Source organism: Desmodus rotundus, chromosome 1 (assembly GCF_022682495.2).
Source record: "Desmodus rotundus isolate HL8 chromosome 1, HLdesRot8A.1, whole genome shotgun sequence".
Lineage (NCBI taxonomy): Eukaryota > Metazoa > Chordata > Mammalia > Chiroptera > Phyllostomidae > Desmodus > Desmodus rotundus.
In genome coordinates this window covers 48,650,735-48,670,369 of record NC_071387.1, presented here as the reverse complement: position 1 = coordinate 48,670,369, position 19,635 = coordinate 48,650,735, and the positions used below count along the sequence as shown (strand labels likewise).

The following is a 19,635-nucleotide window of genomic DNA, read 5'->3' as shown; positions in this document are numbered from 1 at the left end:
ACAGGTTAAAAGCATAACTAACTTTTATTTCAGTGGGGGAAAGACTGTGCATTTCTGAGCCCTTAAATTAATGACCAGTATAAATACTATGGAAATGGACCAATTACTTAAACAGTGAGCACTGGTATTGTGACAAAACAAGGTGCTTTCCCTTCACACGTGGCTCTCCAATATGACCGTCTCCTTACATTCCTCTGACTTTTGTTGTTACAAAGGGTACATGTAGGCTTATCCTTTAAAAGCACGTCATGCAAAGCTCTGTATTTATGTAATTCACTTATGTACTTATGTGACTCACTTAGTTATTTATGTCATTCATTGCAACTCACAATGTAGGCTTTTCACTGGCAGCATGAGCATCGCCTAGGAGCTTGCTGGAAATGCAAACCCTGGGCCTCCACCGAATCAGAGACCGGAAGTGGGGCTTTAACCAGCCCTCCAGAGGGCTCTGATGCACACTGAAGTTTGAGAACCATGGCTGCAATTAAACCTTTCTTGCTGAAAATAGAAACAAAAAACAATAGAAAGAAATCAACCCTAACGAAGCACAGGCTATGTCTTATAAACTAGCACTGTGAGAGGAGAACATAAGCAGTGGAGACCAACTGTCCACAGTCAAAGGTGACTGGTGGCTGCAAGTCACCGCAGTCCCCCTCACAAGGCACAGGACCCACAGATGACCCCTAAGAAATGTGAAGAAATGTTTCGTCCACTGAAGGAGACAGAGAAAACTCGCTGTTAGTAACACCAAATTCCTTAACCTCAAGTGAGCACATCTCCAGGTGTAACTAGATTGCCTTCAAACACTCAAAAAATGTTTTATCCCCAAAAGCTTTCCCACACTCATCCTCTTTAGCCACACCGTTGGAGGTGTCCTGGGATCTCGTTCTGGAGCTCACATGCTCATCGTTACTCTTCTTTACTTTTGCAGTAAAGGGTTACCTTCCAGTTCGACGTTTACCTTGGAAGAGGGGACCATCTACTTGACTTCTGAGCCAAATGCTCTGGAAATAGAGGATGATAACGCCTCCGTGCTCGATGTTTATTTAGTAAGTAGTTTTCTATTTCTTTCCCTTCCCTTCTGGTTTACACTGAACAAGTTCTGTGAGGCCAGGCACGCTTGGGCCTTAAAGGAAACAGGGCAGCCTGTCAGTTCTACAAACAGTGCATCTTTCCACAACCCATCATTTGTGTACAACATTACACAAAAGAATATCTAGGCTAAAATGCTAAATCACCACGTGTAATAAAAGAACAGATCACATACTGTTGAGGCAAAGTGGGGCTCTTAGGTGTTATTCCCAAAGTCACCTCTTCTGTGACTCAGCTGTATCCCTGTGTACATGAGTCTTCTTCACTTGGGGAGACTGCCTTGAAAAGTTGGTGGCCTGAGAAACACAGAATCGGGTTGTGGGAAGAACCCGAATTCAGCCCCAAGAATCCTGGCTCACTCCCTCCCTCTGTTGTCACAAACCAGCCTGTGCTCTGCGCAGGAGCCCCTCCAGCTGTGTGTCCTTATTTGCCAGCGGAGGGAAAAAAGGCCTGTCCTACCCACCTCACAGGCTGCTTGGAGAATCGTGAGTGATCGTGTGTGCGGACACCCGAGTCCATCACGTCGTCTCTAGAGGCTTAATTGAGTTGTTAGATGAGGCCTAGAAAGAGACTCTAATGGCTGGACGGTAAAATTTGCCTGAAACTACACCTCACACTCATTCTCCATATCCTTGTACAGCTGTGCCAAATCTCATGAAACAGGGAAACGTTGATTCAGAATTTTCCGCTTTTTCAAGTTGTGCCAAGCCTGAGCCAGTGCACTGCATCACTCTTAGTGTGCAAGCCGGACGTCGTGAATCGACACCACTGTCTCAGAGGAGCACGTCAGCACACCCCATTTTATGCTTCTCCGTACTCCCCACCGTAGTACTGTATTTCCTAAGTGTACTCTGTGGGACATAGTCACCCAAAATGTTGGTCTTCCGTCCACAGCCCTCTAGGGTCTTCCCATCTTCCCTGGAGTGAAAGACAGGTCTCAAGGCCCTATCCAGTCTGGTCGCCCCTGCCTCTCTGACCTCCTCCCCTGCCTATAGTCTCCTTGCTGATGCTGTGTCAGCCACACTGGCCTCCCTGGCGGTCCTCCCACCCACCAAGCGTGTTTCTGCCGCAGGACCTTTGCAGTTGGTATTACTCTCTGGACACTGTCTCAGCTCTGCCATTCTTGTTCCCTCACTTCCCTCCAGTCTCAGCCCAAACATCTCCATCTCAGAGAGGTTTTCCGTGACCAAATATAGACAGCAGAAGCCCCCAAAAATATTACGAAAGGATTATTTTTTACAACCCCTAAATATCCTGATAGGCAAACAGAATTTTTTCTCACTAAGCAATACTCCTCTCCACAATGCCCTAAATAAAAGTAAGGTATAGAGTGTACTGAAAAATCTTCACAGAAGAGTTCATTCCTCTCTAAAACCAAGGAGACAGGGAATTAAATAGGAAAAAAATACACCGTGTTTTGGGGGGGTTTCATGGTATGCTTTGTTTTATCCAAAAGTAGATATTATATATCAGTAGAATTTTAAAGTAGGAAGGAATTACTGATCATGTAGTCTATCCCCCTCTCGTTTAAAAGTGCATTGTTATATAATCAGTGAAAAATTACATTTTTATTTCATTTTGTAAATAAAAACTCCTATTTCTGCCAACCTGATGAGTGAAAAATTAGATCTCGTTCTAATTTGCATTCCTCTGAAGGAAAGTAGAACTCAAGGAAGCTGAAACGAAAGAGCAAGGGAAACGTCACCTTCGTGAGCCGGGGGCTCACGTCACTAGTACATTCACGACAACCTGCTGTGCCCCTGCAGGGCACGCGGCCCTCCTGAGTGGGCCTCAGACCACGAGGTGGGGAGATGGCTTTGCTGCACCTGTGCCTTATCCCTTGTCCCTTTGGAAGCAAAGTTGTCTTGTTAGTTCTTGTGGTTGCTCCTCCTTGGTACTGTTGGTTTCATTTATGAGAACACTGCTAATTATTTATTTGGTTTTATTAGTATCTGATTTTACTGTTTTATGTCTTTGATATTGAAAGCAAAGCATTTCAGGAAAGGATGGCGCTTGCCTCAGAAGCCAGAGGGAAAAGCCGTAGTATTCATCGCTGGTTTTACTGAGAGCGCTTGAGGACCAATTAGAGAAAAAAGGAATCATGGGAGTTTAGAATTGAAAGAGAGGGTGGTAGTGGTGAGCTGGCCGGTGTGGTCTGCTGACCAGTCTTCCCAGCACAATTTTTGTTGTGGTTCAAAAGCATTGGAGGACAGAAAGGGAAGGGAGAGTGGAGTCAGGCGATGGAGGGAGTAACAAGGCAGTGGAAATTCCTCTCACCAAGATTAGAGAAAAAAACGATCTAGTCTAATCTTATTTCGTAGCTAATAACAACAAGCTATGAAACCCTTCTGAGCTTTTTCTACAGGCCTGGCACTGTCCTAAATACTTTGTACATGTTAATTCATTTAATCCTTATGACAGCCCTATGAGGCAGACATGGTTGCTAGCTTTGGTTTTTACACGGAAGGAAATCAGGCACGTGGGATTGATGCCGTTTGCCTGCGGTTATGCAGCCCGCGGTCAGTAGACTGGAGGTCAAACCAGTGGAGATGAGCCGAGTCACACTGCTCTTAACTGCTTCCTGGATTAGGAATTGTGCTTCCTCTGCAGTACACAGGTGACACCTGAGGGGTTAAGTGACACATCAAAAAAAGTAGACAACAAGGTAATATGCCATGAAAAATAGGGGGAAAGGATACAGAGACAAATTTGGGTTAATAAGCATTGATCATTTTTAAACTTCAATACAGAATGTGAGAGTTCAAGACGAGTGGTGAGGGCGACAGTTTGGTACTGTTGGGGGAGCACAGAACTGTGAAGGAGAACAGCCAACTGAGCACATAACCACGTGCCAGGCTGTCCCGGTGCTTTTCTTGCGCTGGCTCTTCCACACAGGTAGGCATTAGTCTCCCTTCATGCAGATAAGGAAGCCGGGGCCTACCTGACCAGCTCTCGACTGGTAAGAGGCCCAGCCAAAATTCCAGGCCAGCCCCTACGCACACTTGAAACCACGCAGTACACCGTCACCGTGCTTGTTGCTGATGACTGATACAAGTCTGTGTTCTAATCCTGCTTTTGAAAGTGATGGACGGATCCAAAAAGGAAGGAGTGGCAGTTTTATGTTCAGAACAGTTTTTGTAAAGTTTCACTTTCGTTCCTGTTTCCTTCCTATTTTTTTTGTAGTTCTAGCACTGCCATTTTGCTCTCAGGACCCCTTTATACTCTTAATTACTAGGATTCCCAAAGAGCTTTTCTGTATGTGAGTTCATAGTTAAAGAAACTGAAATGAGAAAAAATTTAAATTTGTCATTAATTTATTCAAAATAATACTTCTATTAAATGTTCAATAAATTTCTACAAGAATAACTATATTGTCCAGAACAAAAATAAATTTAGTGAGAAGAGGGGTGTTATTTTTATTTTACATGCTTGCAGCCCCTGACGTCTGGCTGTATGGGAGCCGGAGTCTCACATGCTTCCCCATTAGCCTGCTGCGGTACGGCACGTCATTCCGCCCACCCGTACAGCCGTGACGGGGCACAGGAAAGAAAAGGCAAATAACACCTTGGTCTTAATGGGAACAGAGTTTGACCTCATAGACCCGGGAAGCAGTGTCCCCCTAGCTGTTCTGGTACCCCAACTTAGTCCCATCACCTGTTGCAAAACCAAATGGGGCATGAATTAGAGAAATAGGCATCTGGATTCTATGCTTGTCTCTGCCTCTCATTAATCATTGCCCTTGAATTAATCACTCTTTGGGGCCTCAGTTTTCTCATCTACAAAATGGATCACTACATCATCTCTAAGACCCCTTCCAGCTCTGACCAGCTGTGACCCATTCTAAATAACAAGGAGCTGCAGACACAAGGTTTGTCCGGAGTAGCTGTAGTTGTTTCTCCAAATGTAGCTGCTTCATCACGTATTCCATAAACCTTCACAGTAGTTAAACTTAAATTTTATGGCAACACATCTAGAAAGTTCTGCACCATTAACTTGTAATTCCAGGTTATGTTTTCCTGCTGGAGACTTTTATTTTGCATGCTCTTCCGCATCTGAAAGGATCCAGCCCACGGCCCTCCCTTCAGTATCTTTCTTTGCCTCAGCACTGTGAAAGAGTGAGAAACACTGGGAACCACCTCGCCTCCATCTTTGTCTCTCCTTTCTCTGGGCGTAATCGGAGTCCTCTTCTTACAGCCGTCCTTACCCGAAGGGCACTTGGAGGCTCCGTGGTGACACTGTGTTCAGTGTCGTCACAGACGCAGTCACATTTCTCTTGTAATGTTTCTCCTCCTCTCACATGCAGCACTTGTCTCTTAGCCTAACCCGCTGGTGCTGTTATTTGTCCTAATGGGCAATGCTGTTTATATCCCTTTAAAAACAGATGATTGAAACGCAGATGCTTTATGCACACCAGATAACATCTGAAATTTCCTTTTTTTTAAGCATCCACTCACATTATGTGCATGTGAATTAAGCCAGCTATCCTGCTTCTTCCTGTGATTTGACGTGACATTAAAAGGATAAGGTGCCTTAAAAGATAGAATTGTTCCATCGTCCTTGCTAAAGCCTTTGGTTCAGGCCCCTAGCTATTCAGCACTGCTTTGAAAAGGCCGTTCGCCTTTATACTCCAGAGTTGCAGCCTATTGGAATCATTCGCAAATATTCAAATCAAAGGAGGTGTTTTAGAAGATGATTTTATCCAGTAACCCAAGATGTGTTGTTTTCCATTGAATTTTGAGTTGATGACATAGATTAGGGTATTTACAAGAATGCAGCAGGAATTAGCAGGCTCTATTGATTTAAAATGGGCAATCATGCAGTTTTCACTATAGGGCTGGGTCCCACTGTTTGAATAGTCCCTGATGTTCTAAGGCACTGGCGGTAGCCGCTATTTTAGTTCCTCAAGCAGCTTCGTTGCCTGGTGTGAATGCAATTTTGTGTTAACGGGGAAAGGAACAACTAACAAAGCCATTACAGCTGAAAAATGTCATGGGTGAGTAGCAGGGATGGATGGGTAAGTGGGAGATACAGGATGACTTTTTCAATAATATAGAAAATAGAAAGATGGCTGCCACTCAACAGTGACTTTCTGGCCTCTATTATTTAGTCCTGAGGAAATGCCCTTCCTTTTTACAATTTCCATATTAACATCCTCTCAATGAAATGTACTTTCCTTCAGATATGTGTCTCTGCAAAATAGCTGTGTGCAGTGCAAAAATAGCTATGGGCAAAGGAGAAGAAACAGTTAAGCCATTTCCTTAGCCACGCTGGTCCTGGAGATTGGTGCGCTGACGTGCAGCTGTCGGACGGCTTGATTACTGACTGCGTCTTTGGGGTGGTTAATAACACTCTTTGATCGTGGACAGCGGGCGGCAGAGAAGCGAAAATGATTGCGTTAACAGCTTATCATACTGTTATGGATGAGAAAAGCCTGAGAAAAAAGAAGAAAAACATTTTAAATTAGGTCACGGGGGTCTTAGAACATTCCATGGAACTCTCTGCCCGGAGAAACTGCATTTCTGGATTTGACCCGTTGGCACTGAGGATCACGGCATGTATGCGAACTACCAGGTCTCTCCATCGCTTCTTATCTGAACCCGTGTTGGCTGCTACAAGGGGTGTTTGTTTGACATCGTGGCAGTTCTGTTGTTTCTCAGCACAGAACTAGATTCTCCACCAACCAAAGCACATGCTGCTTAGGTTCTTGTTAGATTTTGGTAAGAGCAGAGCAGGAAGAGGACATGCTGCTACCTTTGGCTTGTAGAGCATTCAACCAAAATGCTATTTCCTTCCACTATCTGGCCACTTGTTCATAAAGGGTAAAATAGGGCCCATTTTTACCTCCAGAAATGCTTGGCCCCCTTAAGTCATTGGCCAAACAGTGTTCCTGTGGAAGAGCTGAAACCTGAACCCCTCGGCCTGAGCCCCACCACACCTAGAATTGACTTCTGCACTGAAACGAGAGACGCAGACTTCCAATTAGTGAGGCAAAATGTCGGTCTGGATTAGGAGGCCACCCGTAGGAATTTTTTTTCTTTTTAAACAAACAGCATTAAACCACTGTTTAAGGATTAGCTCAGGGAATTGGAGTTGGAGTTACAAGGGCATGCTGGCTTTTCAGTTAAATTAGGGCCATGGTTAGCGACGGAATGACAGCCTGCAAGGCTGGGGCAGTTTTTCTGTTTCGTTTTGTCCTAGCTTCACAGGCAGTCGTGGCCTCACAGGCCAGCTTGGCTTCCTCCTCCTTCAAGGCCAGTTCTGCTCTGCAGCTTGGCTGGGTCTCCTGCCACCTCCAGCCCGACCCCACGGGCAGCCCCATCATTCTCCACTCCTTGCCTCCTAACACTGGTCCCTCTCCCTTGCCCACCACCTCCAGGCTTTCCCTGTCACTCTCTTTCTCAATTCCATTTTCCTCTCTTGTCACGGAAAGCCCGTGCTTGCTAGTCCCCTGAGTCTTTCCAACTCTTGGAAAAGTGTTTGAGAAAGAACAGTCTCTAATGGTGTGAACTTGGGGTCTACCAGAGCCTGGGCCTGCAGGAAACAAACAGCAAACTCAGAAGGAACCAGATTAGGAACAAATGAGAGTTTTAGGGGAAAACAAGTTCAAATCATACCGTGGGCCTAGTGAACAGGGCTGTCCTCACTCCTACCCTTCGCTCCCCGGGGATCTGCAGGGGACAGGGAGAGTGTGGAAGAAGGGAGAATGCAGCAACACTGCACACCTAGGAAAAAATAAGGCCTCCCTGAGTGGGGACCTGAGGGCTTAGCCTGTGCTTGGCCTCGGCCTGTGTTACTTTGCCGGGGCTGCCGGAACAAAGAGCCACAGCCTGGGGGCTCCAGCAGCAGAAACCTGTTGTGTCACCACTCTGCAGGCCAGGTGCTCTAGATCAAGGTGTCAGCACGGCCATGTTCCCTCTGAAGGCTCCGGAGAGGCTCCTTCCTTGCTTCTCGCTTCTGGTGGCTCCATGTGTCCCTTGGAGTTCTTTGACATGTGACACTCTAATCTCTGCCTCATTCTTCCCATGGCCTTCTTCCCCATGACACCGCATGTCCTCTCTGCTTCTCACGAGGACACCAGTCATTGGCTTAAGGGCCCACTCTAATCCAGTGTGACCTCATCTTAACTTGTAGATATAATTACATCTGCAAAGACCTTATTTCCAAATAAGGTCACATCCCAAGGATCCAGGTGGACATGCATTCTCAGGGACACTATTCAGCCAACTGCACTGCCTCACTCAGCGGCCTGCGGATTACTTTTTACCATGCATGGCCCCATGTTCCCACGCACTTGCCGTGCCCCTGGCTAAGTCACTGTGAGGTTGCTTAGATGTTTCCAAATTATTTCAGATCCCAACAACAAGGTGCCACATATTGAATAAATGAATGTATTAACATGGGCAGTCAGCTGTTGGGTGCATATTGTGTGGTAGAGTAAAGCCCCTGAGGTGGACCACAGCATTGGTATTTTCAAAAGCTCGCCACGCATCCAAGGCTGAGATGTGGCACTAAGCAGGTTGACAGGGTCCTTGAGCCCTGAGCAGCCTATAATCCCGTCCTAAGATGGTTGGCCAGCTAGCTCTGCCTTACTCTAGAGAAAAAAAATACATACTTCATTCCAAGGTGAACCCAGTAGGTCCCTACCACACTCAAGTTTGTGAATTGGGCTTGTGACTGTGTTCCTGGTTCCTGCAGACCCTACTGCCACCTACTGGTAGGAAGGCACCTCTGACCAAGGCAGATATGCGATTGAAGTCCTTGAACTGAAGCCTAATTAAGCTCAGTGGGCTGTTTCCACTCTGTGTCCTCTCACCAGGGGCACATCCTTCGCATGTCAAAGGCAGCCCCCTCGGACAGGCCCAGCATCTTCCACCTTTCAGTCTGGCCTGGAAGCTACTGTTACAGTCAGACACAGAAGTAAAGGTGCTCATCGTCCCTGGGCTGTAAGGCTCCCTCCAGGCCAGTTCCACTCAAGCTTCCTTGAAAGGGCTCCTTGGCAGTTTGGGGATTCTGCACAGAAAATGCTCCTTTCTACTGGTTAGGCAGCAACTTTAACAAAGCCTCAGCAAATGTAAGTTGGAAAAAGCCTTTTCTTCACTTTCAATCTCTGAGAAGTCATCCTTTACAGCCACTCAACTTCTAGGTAACTGCACCTTTTTAAGTAACCCCCTGTAGGGGGTGGGATTAAGCGGTATAATAAAATTCAGATACACAGGGTGGGGCAAAGGTAGGTTTACAGTTCATATGGAAAATAATACAATAATAAATAATACAAGAGTAAACTCTGTGTTTCACATACTTAAACCAACTTTTGCTCCACCTTTTTTTTGGCTTTTTTGAACTTTTTGAACTTTTTTTTTAAATTTTCTAAATTTCAGTCATGGCTACTGCCTTTGTTTCCCAGGGCTGCCATAACACACGAGGTGGCTTAAACGACAGAAATGTATCACTGCGCAGTCTGGAGCCCAGAAGTCTGAGACCAAGGTGTCAGTGGGGTTGGTTCCTCCCGAGGGCTGTGAGGGAAGGATCCATTCCAAGCTTCTCTCTCTGGCTTATAGACGACCGTCTTCTGCCTGTGTCTTCACACTGGCTTCCCTCTGTATGTGTCTGACTCTGTGTCCAAACTCCAGTCATCCTGGATTAGGGACCATGCTAATGACCTTATTTTAACTTGATTACCTCTATAAAGACTCAACCTCCAATCATTGTCACCTTTTGAAATACTGGGGGTTAGGACTTCAACATCAGAAATTTGGGGAGATGATTCAACCCCTAATGGTTAAAGGTACTAAGAGGGGAAAGGCTTCATGGGGAAAAGCTTTGAGTTGCTACCTTTCAGACTAGCGATTTTCAACTGGTGTGCTGCGGCAGGCACACTGGTGAGCCGCAGGAATTTTTCAAACATGCAGTACTTGACTATTCAGGGGCACTGACCTCTTTTCCATTAGATTGTCACATTAAAAAATGACAACAGCCAGCACAATAGCCATCTGGGGCGAATGAATCAAAATTATACTTGTTTGTTTGTTGTTGTTGTTTTTTGTCATATCAGCAAGAAAAGATTATTTCTTTTGGTGTGCCGCAGAATTTTGGTCATTAGTTTGTGTGTGCTGTAAGATGAAAAAGGTTGAAAATCACTGCTCCAGACCAGGGCCGGGAGCTGCTGGCATCTTAGGCCTTCCTCCTACGTGTGAGAGAGAAGCCAGTTGCCTCAGCCGAAGGCAGTGCTCCTGTTTGAATGAAACCAGGCCCATGTCCCTCCCCATGACGTTTTCCTAATGCAGCGGAAGCAGGGGTCAGAGAACTCGGTTGCAGCCCCAGGGCTATATGATATATTAGATAATAAGGTAACCATTTGGGTTTACAATTAGCAGAAGTCACTGGAGTGCTGGCAAATCCGCTGTAGACTTGTCAGCCGATATGAATCACTGATGCCCTGAGGCTTCCCTTGGGTCTTTGGAAAACAAATTAATCAGGCAAGGAACCATGTTAAAATAGTGCTTCTGCACTAACGGTTCTGAAATGAGAGGCCATAATCCTAAATCCATCCCGTGAGACGTCCAAGATGACTGCCAGCTTTTTTCTCGGGTCTGTTCTCGTCAGTAACCTATCTGCTGGTCGGTATGGGCCGCTTTGCTAGGGCTTGCGGAGGCTGGCCAGGGGCCTGGCATTCCACAGGCTGCCACCACCTCAGACTTCAGCAGACACTGTCCCGGATCGGGCACAACATGCCTGTCTTCCTCTGAACTGCACGTGCCCGTGAGGACCTTCCACGTCCCACCTGCTGCCTCGAGGATTGCTAGTTAAAGGCCCACAGTCCCTGGCCTTTGGGAAAGAGTAATTTCACCTCTGAGTCTGAGTCTAAATTTTCTTAAGTGCAAACATCGGAACTTTGGACCTAGGCTTCTTTAAGTTCCCTCCATCTCTGAGACCCCATAGCGGTGAGGTCTGACTCTATTCATGCCCCGTGTCCCAGTTTCTACACTAGTGTGTGTAGTCATTCCACCACCTAAGAAAATGGTGAGCTTTGGATTCCTGCTGCTATGGGACAAAGGGAAATCCCTCACTCCAATCTGTCCCTAAGGGATTGATTATGCCTTGTAAAGTAACCCCCAGCTTGAGGTGAAGATGAAAATAATCAAATGTAAGTATAGACCCTCAGGAAAAAGGAAAAAGACTCGGGACTTCCTGAGCCCAATGGTGGCAGCTTCCTCAGCACTCCCTGAATTTCAGACATGGGGCAAGCCAGTGACCCAGAGAAAGAGGGGACTCGGGAGCCGAGGCAAGGCTTTGTGCAGCATTAATGTGCGTGGGTGGTGATGGCGGCGTTTAGACTGAAGTGAGCGGCGAGGCGGGGCGAGGCGATGTGCCCTCGTGGCAAGGGAAGGAACAAAAGCCTAAGGACAATATAAAACAGAAAAGAAACAGTGGGGCTGGCAAAAGCAGAAGTCGGGCGTTGCTGATGGAAACAGGGGCGCCGTATAAAAAAAGGGAAGAAAGGACCTACTGCCTGCAATAGCCTGGAGAAAAAACGCTCTCCTCGCAGGTATTTTGGCAAGGAACTTCAACTGGAAACCAAAATAAGGAGGTGCTGAGACACTAGAAAGGGAAAGATCTTGTTTCCGTGGGGTCCCAGGGCTGAACCCTGAGGTAGTTGTTAGAAAAGAACATCACCCCTGAGGGTTAAGAGCTGGAGGAATGGGGAGACCTCGTGGCCGGTTTAGTGCTGATTATCTTGGCGGGTGGTGAAGTTGTGCCTCCTTTCAGCTCTGCCCTAAGGTGCCTTCACATTCTGGGTCTAAGGAGATTCTGTTGACTAAATATAATTGTTAAGTGGTGGGTTGAGGGGTATGTGTGTCAGAGAAAAGATTGAAAGGGGTGTGGAGTGGGAAATGACCCTAGGAATAAGACCTCTGAAAAGAAACCTCTTACCTTTGATACCCTGCCCGTGGCTCAGAAAAGTGAATTTAGACCCTCCAAGTTGAAAAGACCACCTAGAAATACTCCACTTTGGGGGTCCCCTGGGGATACCTGGCTTCCCTATATGCAGAACACCCTCAGAAAGGGCTTCGTGGTTAGCAAACAGACTGCTCTTGATTTGCCATATTCTTTTATTTTTCTGTGTTCGTGTTTTAAATCATTTTAATATTGAAAAAGCTTTGTAGGCTCTAACCACGTGCTTACATTATTGCGCAGTTTCTCTTGAAAAATTAAGCACTTGACTTTAAGTGGCAGTAAAAATACACCTGGTTTCCCTCCACCACACACAGACTCCCATGTGGAATAAATAACACTAGCAATTAAGGTCACGGAAATACCTAAATACTCATATTTTTTATGCCAATATTATCACACCTTCACCTTCAGGTCTCAGGATTTAAAACACATCTTGGATCTCAGAGCACGCCACGCAGAGGAAGCCACGCTGGCACCTTTGTGGACAATGCGTATGTGTACACACGGCAGTTCAGTTGGTGACAGAGCCGAAATATCATTCCGACGGTCTGCCGTCCCATCTCTGATATCTGGCTGGGCTCTCTTGCCAAAGCACCGGTTCCCATTTCTCTTCCTAAAGCCACGAAGTCAGCAGAGGGTCGCATCTCAGTTCACTCCGGGAAGTGATTAATGTTTGGGGCAGTGATACCTGAAGAGTCCATCTTGGTGATGGGGAGCTGGAGGGACTTCCAAATAAGCCACACTTTAAAGAATGAACTCAAGCTCTCCGGTGTCCTTCCTAGGGCAGGCAGCTGACTCTCCTGTCCCTTTATTGATGGACTTGTGGACTATAATTTGAAGGAAAATTATAGTACATTTTATACAAAAGATAAAAGTGTTCTCTGCAGACGTCTCACTGTGACCATGTTTATAGTAAGCCTGAAGACACTGTGCTTGCAGATCCCACAAAACACTTAATTAAGACCTGTCAGGCCATCTTGCTTTATTAGAACTACACATCAGTGCAGAATGGGCACTTCCGTGTAGCCAGCTGTGTCACCCCAGGATTACATCACAGCATGCACGTACAGTTGGCAGTTCGCACCCAGCTTTGACATTCTTATACCCTGGGGGTGAGAGCGGAAGGTTGTATATGTCTACAGGAACGATAACATCCTCAGTTAAAAAAAAAAAAACAACAACTTAGTAAATATAAAGGACTTTTACGACCAGAGCAGGAAATGACTCGTTATTGTTCATTGTTTTGGGGTGTGTTTTTTTTTACTGAATTGTAAATTTAGCCAATTTTATGAGGTACCAAAATATTATTTTTCAGAGAGTGACTTATTTATTAGGAACTAACATTTTACAATATTCTGAGTTATTAGGTAATATAAATTTACAAACAGTATTTAACCTAGGAATAAATTAACCAAAGAGGTGAAATACCTGTATTCCAAAAACTTTTAAGACATTGAAGAAAGAAATTGAAGAGGAAACAAATAAATGGAAGGGTATCCTGTGTTCGTGGATTAGAAGGATTAATATCATTAAAGTAACCATGCTACTCAAAACAATCTACAGATTCAGTGCAATCCCTCTCAAAATACCAATGACATTCTCAGAACTAAAAGAGCCCTAAAGTGTATATGGAACCACAAAAGACCACAAACTGCCAAAAACAATCTTGAAAGAAAACACAAAGAACAAATCAGGAGGTATCACACACCCCGATTTTAAACTGTACTGCAAAGCTGTAATCATAGAAACAACATGGTACTGGCACAAAAACAGACACATAGATCAAGGAAACAGAATGCAGAGCCCAGAAATAAACCCTCACTTAGAAGGTCAATTAGCCCGTGACAAAGGAGGTAAAAATATACACTGGGGCAGTGACAGTCCCTTCACCTAGTGGTGTTGAGAAAACCGTGCAGATACATACAAAAACGTGAAATTGGGCCATTCTCTTCTACACCATATATGAAAATACACTCAAATGGATTAAAGACTTAACTATAAGGCCTGAAACCAGACAACTCCAGGAAGAGAACATAGGTAGGAAACTGTTTGATACCAATCTGAGTGATTGCTTTGTGGACATGTCCCCCAAGCTTGGGAAACAAAAGCAAAAGTAATCAAATGGGATTTCATCAAACTAAAAAGCTTCTGCACAGCAAAGGAAACTACCAACAAAACAAAAAGACCACCTACTGAATGTGATAATATATTTGCAAATTATACATCCAATAAGGAATTGATATCCAAAATATATAAGAAACTTATATAATTTAATAACAAAAAAACCCCAATCTGGTCAAAAAATGAGCAGAGGACATGAAAAGACACTTCAAGAAAACATAAAGATGGCCAGCAGGCGTCCTGGCTTCTGTGGCTCAGTTGATTAGAGCATTGTCCCATACACTGAAGAGTCTTGGGTTGGATTCCCAGTCGTGGCATATACCTGGGTTGTCAGTTCAATCCCTGCTCAGGGCATGTGCAAGAGGCGAGCAATCGATGTTTCTCTCACACAGAGATCTCTGTCTCTTTCACCCTCCCTCTAAAAACTGATGAGCAGGTCCTCTGGTGAGGATTAAAAACAAACAAAAAAATGGCCAACAAACATATGAAAAGATATCCATCATCACTAATCTTCAGGGAAATGCAAATCAAAACCACAGTGAGGTATCCCCTCACACCAGTCACAGTGGCCGCCATCAATAAATCAGCAAGCAAGAGTTTGCGAGGGTGTGAAGAAAGAGGAACCCCGGCACACTCCTGGCAGGATTGTAAATTGGTGCAGCCAGTATGGAAAACAGTATGAGGTGTCTCAAAATATTAGAACTAGAGCCACCATATGACCCAGCAATTCCACTGCTGGGTATTTATCTGAAAAAATCCAGAACACTAACTGGAAAAGATATATGCATCCCTATGTTTATTGCAGCATTTTTTACAGTAGTCAAGACATGGAAGCAACCTAAGTACCCGTGGATAGATGAATGGATAAAGAAAATGCTGTACATATATACAACGGACTATTATACTCGGCAATTAAATGAAATCTTGCCAGTTGCAGCAACATGGGTGGGCCTATTGTAGAAGGTATTATGCTAAGTGAAAGAAGTCACACAGAAAAATACAAGTTCCATTTGGTTGCACTTATATGTAGAATCTAAAAGAAAAATCAAAACATATGAACAAACAAAACAGAAACAGACTCATAGACACAGACCAAAGGCATAGGTGCCAGAGAGGAGGAGGAGGAGGGGACGGGTCAAAAGAGGAATACAGTCAGCAGTATTGTGATAAGTGTGCATGGTGACAGGTGATTACTAGTGTCGGTGGGGTGATCACATCGCAAGGTATAAAAATGTCAACTCACTATATTGTACACCTGATATAACTAACAACTGTAATATAACTGTAGTTGGTATAATATTGTATACCAACTATACTTAAAAAATAATAAATATAAAATATTTTTTAAATTTGCAAACAGCATTTAATAGAATCTTGTGGTTGAAACGAAACTTGGTGACCATCTGACACAGCCCAGCCGCAACTGCAGAGTCCTCCCTGCTGGCCACCACCTATGGGGTGCCTTCCGGGTGCAGTGTAGGGACACAGCTCTCTGCCTCGGCTCTACCCAGAGGCCAGTTGGCCTCAGCCTCACCCCCACCACCAGGGACAGCAGCTGCCCCTCATTTCTTTACTCTGGTTAGAAATCACTTCCAGGTTAAAGCAAAACTGGCTTCCACGCATTTGTCCTGGTTCTGGTCTGGGATTCACTTGTCTCACCCACTGGGTCACACAGCAGATAGCAAAACAGACCCATGTGCTGGGGAGGGCATGAGAGTGAGTATCGGGATGCTTGATGGGGGGAGACAGGGGGATGAAGCTTTACCCCTCTACTCACTTCACACATTCTGGTATTCCAAGTCCCTCCCCAGGATCACAGCCCTCTGTGCCACCACTGTTGATGACAGTGTCACACTCTCAGGTGTCCTGGGACTAACCTCGTACCTGAGGCACTGCTAGCACCTGTAGATACTCAAAGACAACTATTCTGTCCCATCTCTACAACTCCTCTTTTCTAGAGCAAAATGCCCAGGTCCTCAACCATTTCCACAGAGTCCTGGGTTTGGGGAGCCCTTCACTGGTGGATTTTCTCAGGCATGACTCAGGTCCATCAGTGTCCCTCTCAGAGTTTGGCACTAGAAACTAGATACAGAACTCCAGCTGTGATCTGCAGGACCGGTAGAGCAGAACTATCGCTCACTTTTGTTTTTTGGTTTAAGAAAGCAGGACTCAAATCTAATCAGCAGGACCTTATCATTTTATGTGGGACTTTTTATATCACTGATTGGTATGTACCACACATCAAAGTTATCACACTCAGCCTAATACACACTCAACCTTCACAACATCCGTCCCGTCCTGATGATGTGGGCAACTTCCCGTTTGCTGCCGTAGCTCAGAACACCAAGCACTTGAGCTGTTTCTGAAAGATATTGTCTGAGTCATGGTTTGAGTATGTTGTACATCTAAGCAGGGAAACCTCCCTAACAGATTAATAAGAGGGAACAATCTATTAAACAAAGTAGTAAGTTAATAAAGACAACTACAATTGGCTCAAATTACACGATAAAATACTCATTTTTAAATAGAATCATCTTGCCCTGGCTGGTGTAACTCAGTTGGTTGAGTGTCATCCCACAAACCAAAAGGTCGTTGGTTCGAATCCTGGTCAGGACACATGCCTGGGTTGTAGGTTTGGTCCCCAGTTGGGGCACGTGTGGAAGACAACCAATCAATGTTTCTAACAATGCTTCGCTCCCTTCCTCCCTCCCTCCCCCTCTCTCTAAAATAAATAAACTTTTTAAAATCCCATATAAAAAATTCTCTTTATTTGACATAGTTTCTGATTTTTGGAGTCATTTCAAACTTCTACTCAAGCCTTTTCAGCCTCCAAATGAAGTGATCCAGCCCCAGCCTTCCCTACTACTATTTTGGGAGCACTAGCACCTGCCAGGCACTGTGCGAAGTGATCATATATACGCACACACACACAGAACCCCCCAAAGTGGAATTTATTTATAAAAATTGTGTATTTATTCTTACATGCTTAAATTTCAGGCACCTTCAATCTACTCTCCATTTGATGCAATACACCTATTGAGACTTTTTTCTCCACTGCTCAAAATAGTTTTTGAACTCATCAATTTTGATGCCTGTTAGTGCTTCTGCCAGTTTTTCTTTCACCTCTTCCACATACACAAAATGTTTCCCTTTGAGGACTTTTTTCTTCCAGGGAAGTGGAAACAAAAAGTTGCTTGGGGTGAGATTGGGTGAATGGCGAGGCTGGGGCACGGGGGTCATGCTGTTTTGGTCGAAAACTGCTGAACACTCAGTGCAGTATGGGCAGGTGCACTTGTAAATCACCTGGAAATGGGCAAACCCATTGAAAGAGTCTTCAAAAGAATTCACTGAAGCTGAATGCAGCCTCTCACAACAATGCCAGCTGGTATGCTGATACAGATGGGTTCCTAGAATACTCACCTAGTGGAGAAGCCTATACTACAAAGGGCCCACCCTCCAGAAGATAATTCCAGTTTGGGGGAGGTCTGCCCTCCCTTATGTTTTATATACTATATATATACAACTACCCCATTTTGGAGATAAGACAAATACAGTGCAAAGAGGGTTAAGTAACTTGCATGTTTTATAGCTGTAATAATCAGGAGATCAATAGATTTAACCCACTGTGTCTGTCTCCAAAGACTGAGCATGGGACTGCGTCCCCATACCTATCTTAGTGTAACTGTCACAGATTGAATTAACTGCCTCTGATTTTAAATGGTTATCATTTTATGTTAAGTAATTATTGGATGTATTTTTACTGCCCAGCCACATGCACCGTGTTTGAAAATGAATACAGCACTCACGATGACTTCAAGACCTCACCCAGGTTCTTTTCATTGGCTTCAAACCTGATATACCACAGCACATCCCCAAGCCCCGTGCACTTGGAGGAGGGCAGCAGTGCATCTTAGGTGATGCGGCTTCCTTCTGAGTGTCCAGCACAGTGCTGTGATTTATTAGGGACTCGGTAAACTGCATCAATAACCTATCGTGGGTCTGCCAGAGAAGCATATGCTATACTCATCACTGAAGAACCCCAGCCTAATCCACCGCCACTTCAACCTGCACGTTTCCCAGGCCCAAGTCACGGGGAGAAATAACGGACTTGTGTGTGTGCTTATGAGGGGCAGTGATAAACCAATGCCAGAACTAAGTCTCACAGCTGCTTTCTTCTTTTTCCCCCCAGTAAGTGCAAACGGTGGTGGCCGCCTAAGCAGATGGCTGAGACACGAACACAGTCGCAGGAGAGAAGTTCCTCCATTCCAGAGTTTCCAAAAGGAACTTGGCTGAGCCCCGTGACACAGAACAATAATCAACTGGACTTAGGAGTCTGGGGGTGTCAGGGGCGCCGCGGTCCGTGGGCTGGTCAGCAGATGTGATAACACACTCTCCTCTCATTTGCTGTTGCTTGCCGAACTGTGAAGAACTGCATGAACCATATTTAAGCTGCTTCCTATACCATTGCCAATCACTTTTTTTGGACTTGAAAGTGCTATTTTCCTATTGATACTTGCATTATTTCATTCTGCATGCATCCAGTGATTATATTTAAGCAACACATGTAATCTGCTTATATATTTTTTAAAAATCCATCTGTGCAAAATGGTATATAAAGTATAAATCCTGCTCTTTTTGCAAAATTATAATCATAGCCATGTCATGAAAAGTTTAAATTGGTTTTATCTAAAGATCAGTATAATAGGTCTGCATTACTTTATAGATAACTAGCCTCTATAAAGATCTTTTCACTGTTCACTAGTGAAGGGAGAAAAGCAGAGCTATTTACAAAAGGCCTTATGTCGTGTACATACACGTTGTCTTTGAAACATTTGTGATTTAGTTTATTGCTTGTAAAAGAGAAATTATATAATTTATTTAGTAAATACTATTGTAAACTATAGTTTTATTGAGAAAAATAAAATATTTTGTTCTCAATTGTGGTAGTACCATAATTCCAATAGTTTATGGTCTTCTTTCTATTAATGAAAAAGAAATAACTTAGATGCCTCCCGTTTTTAGATATTGCAGAACCCTTACTAAACCAACTCTCCTGACAGATAAAAAATAAAGAGAAAATTCTCCGGGCCCTGAGAAAAGACTCAATAGCGGGTTCTGCTTAGCTTGTTCGAGACTTCCCCAAGTGTCCTGGTGTATCAGCCAGCTTGTACTATGTTCTGCTCTGGTAACAAACAACCCCAAAATCTCTGGATGGGGATCTGAAGGAGTCCCTACCTAGAAAATGTCACTGGTATGGCAGAAGAAAAAAAGGGGTAGTGTGACTAAGATGGGAGCTCGTAAAAAAAAACTTGAGCTTAAATGCGGTTTACAGAGCTCCTGCTCACATCCCACTGGCCAAAGCAAGTGACATTGCCAACTCTGATGTCAAAGGGGTGAGAAATAAATTTGCCACGTAGGAGTGTATTCAGTAGAGAGAGACAGTGAATGTGTTAAGCAATTTATGCA

General features: G+C 44.6%; 1 protein-coding gene across 4 annotated transcripts in view; it reads left to right on the top strand.

The window, feature by feature from the left end:
• Positions 1 to 19,115, top strand: part of PIP5K1B (phosphatidylinositol-4-phosphate 5-kinase type 1 beta) — a 305,089-nt gene extending 285,974 nt beyond the window's left edge. For 3 of the 4 annotated variants that reach the window (XM_024555177.4, XM_071221500.1, XM_071221501.1), the window contains 2 exons: positions 932 to 1,049; positions 18,359 to 19,115. In XM_024555177.4, the coding sequence (XP_024410945.2) occupies positions 932 to 1,049; positions 18,359 to 18,361 (121 nt within the window). In that variant the 3' untranslated portion in view covers positions 18,362 to 19,115. Of the gene's footprint in view, positions 1 to 931; positions 1,050 to 10,964; positions 10,976 to 18,358 lie in introns of those variants that run through there. The other variant, XM_053923968.1, reaches the window with a different exon arrangement.
• The last annotated feature ends 520 nt before the right edge of the window (positions 19,116 to 19,635 follow it).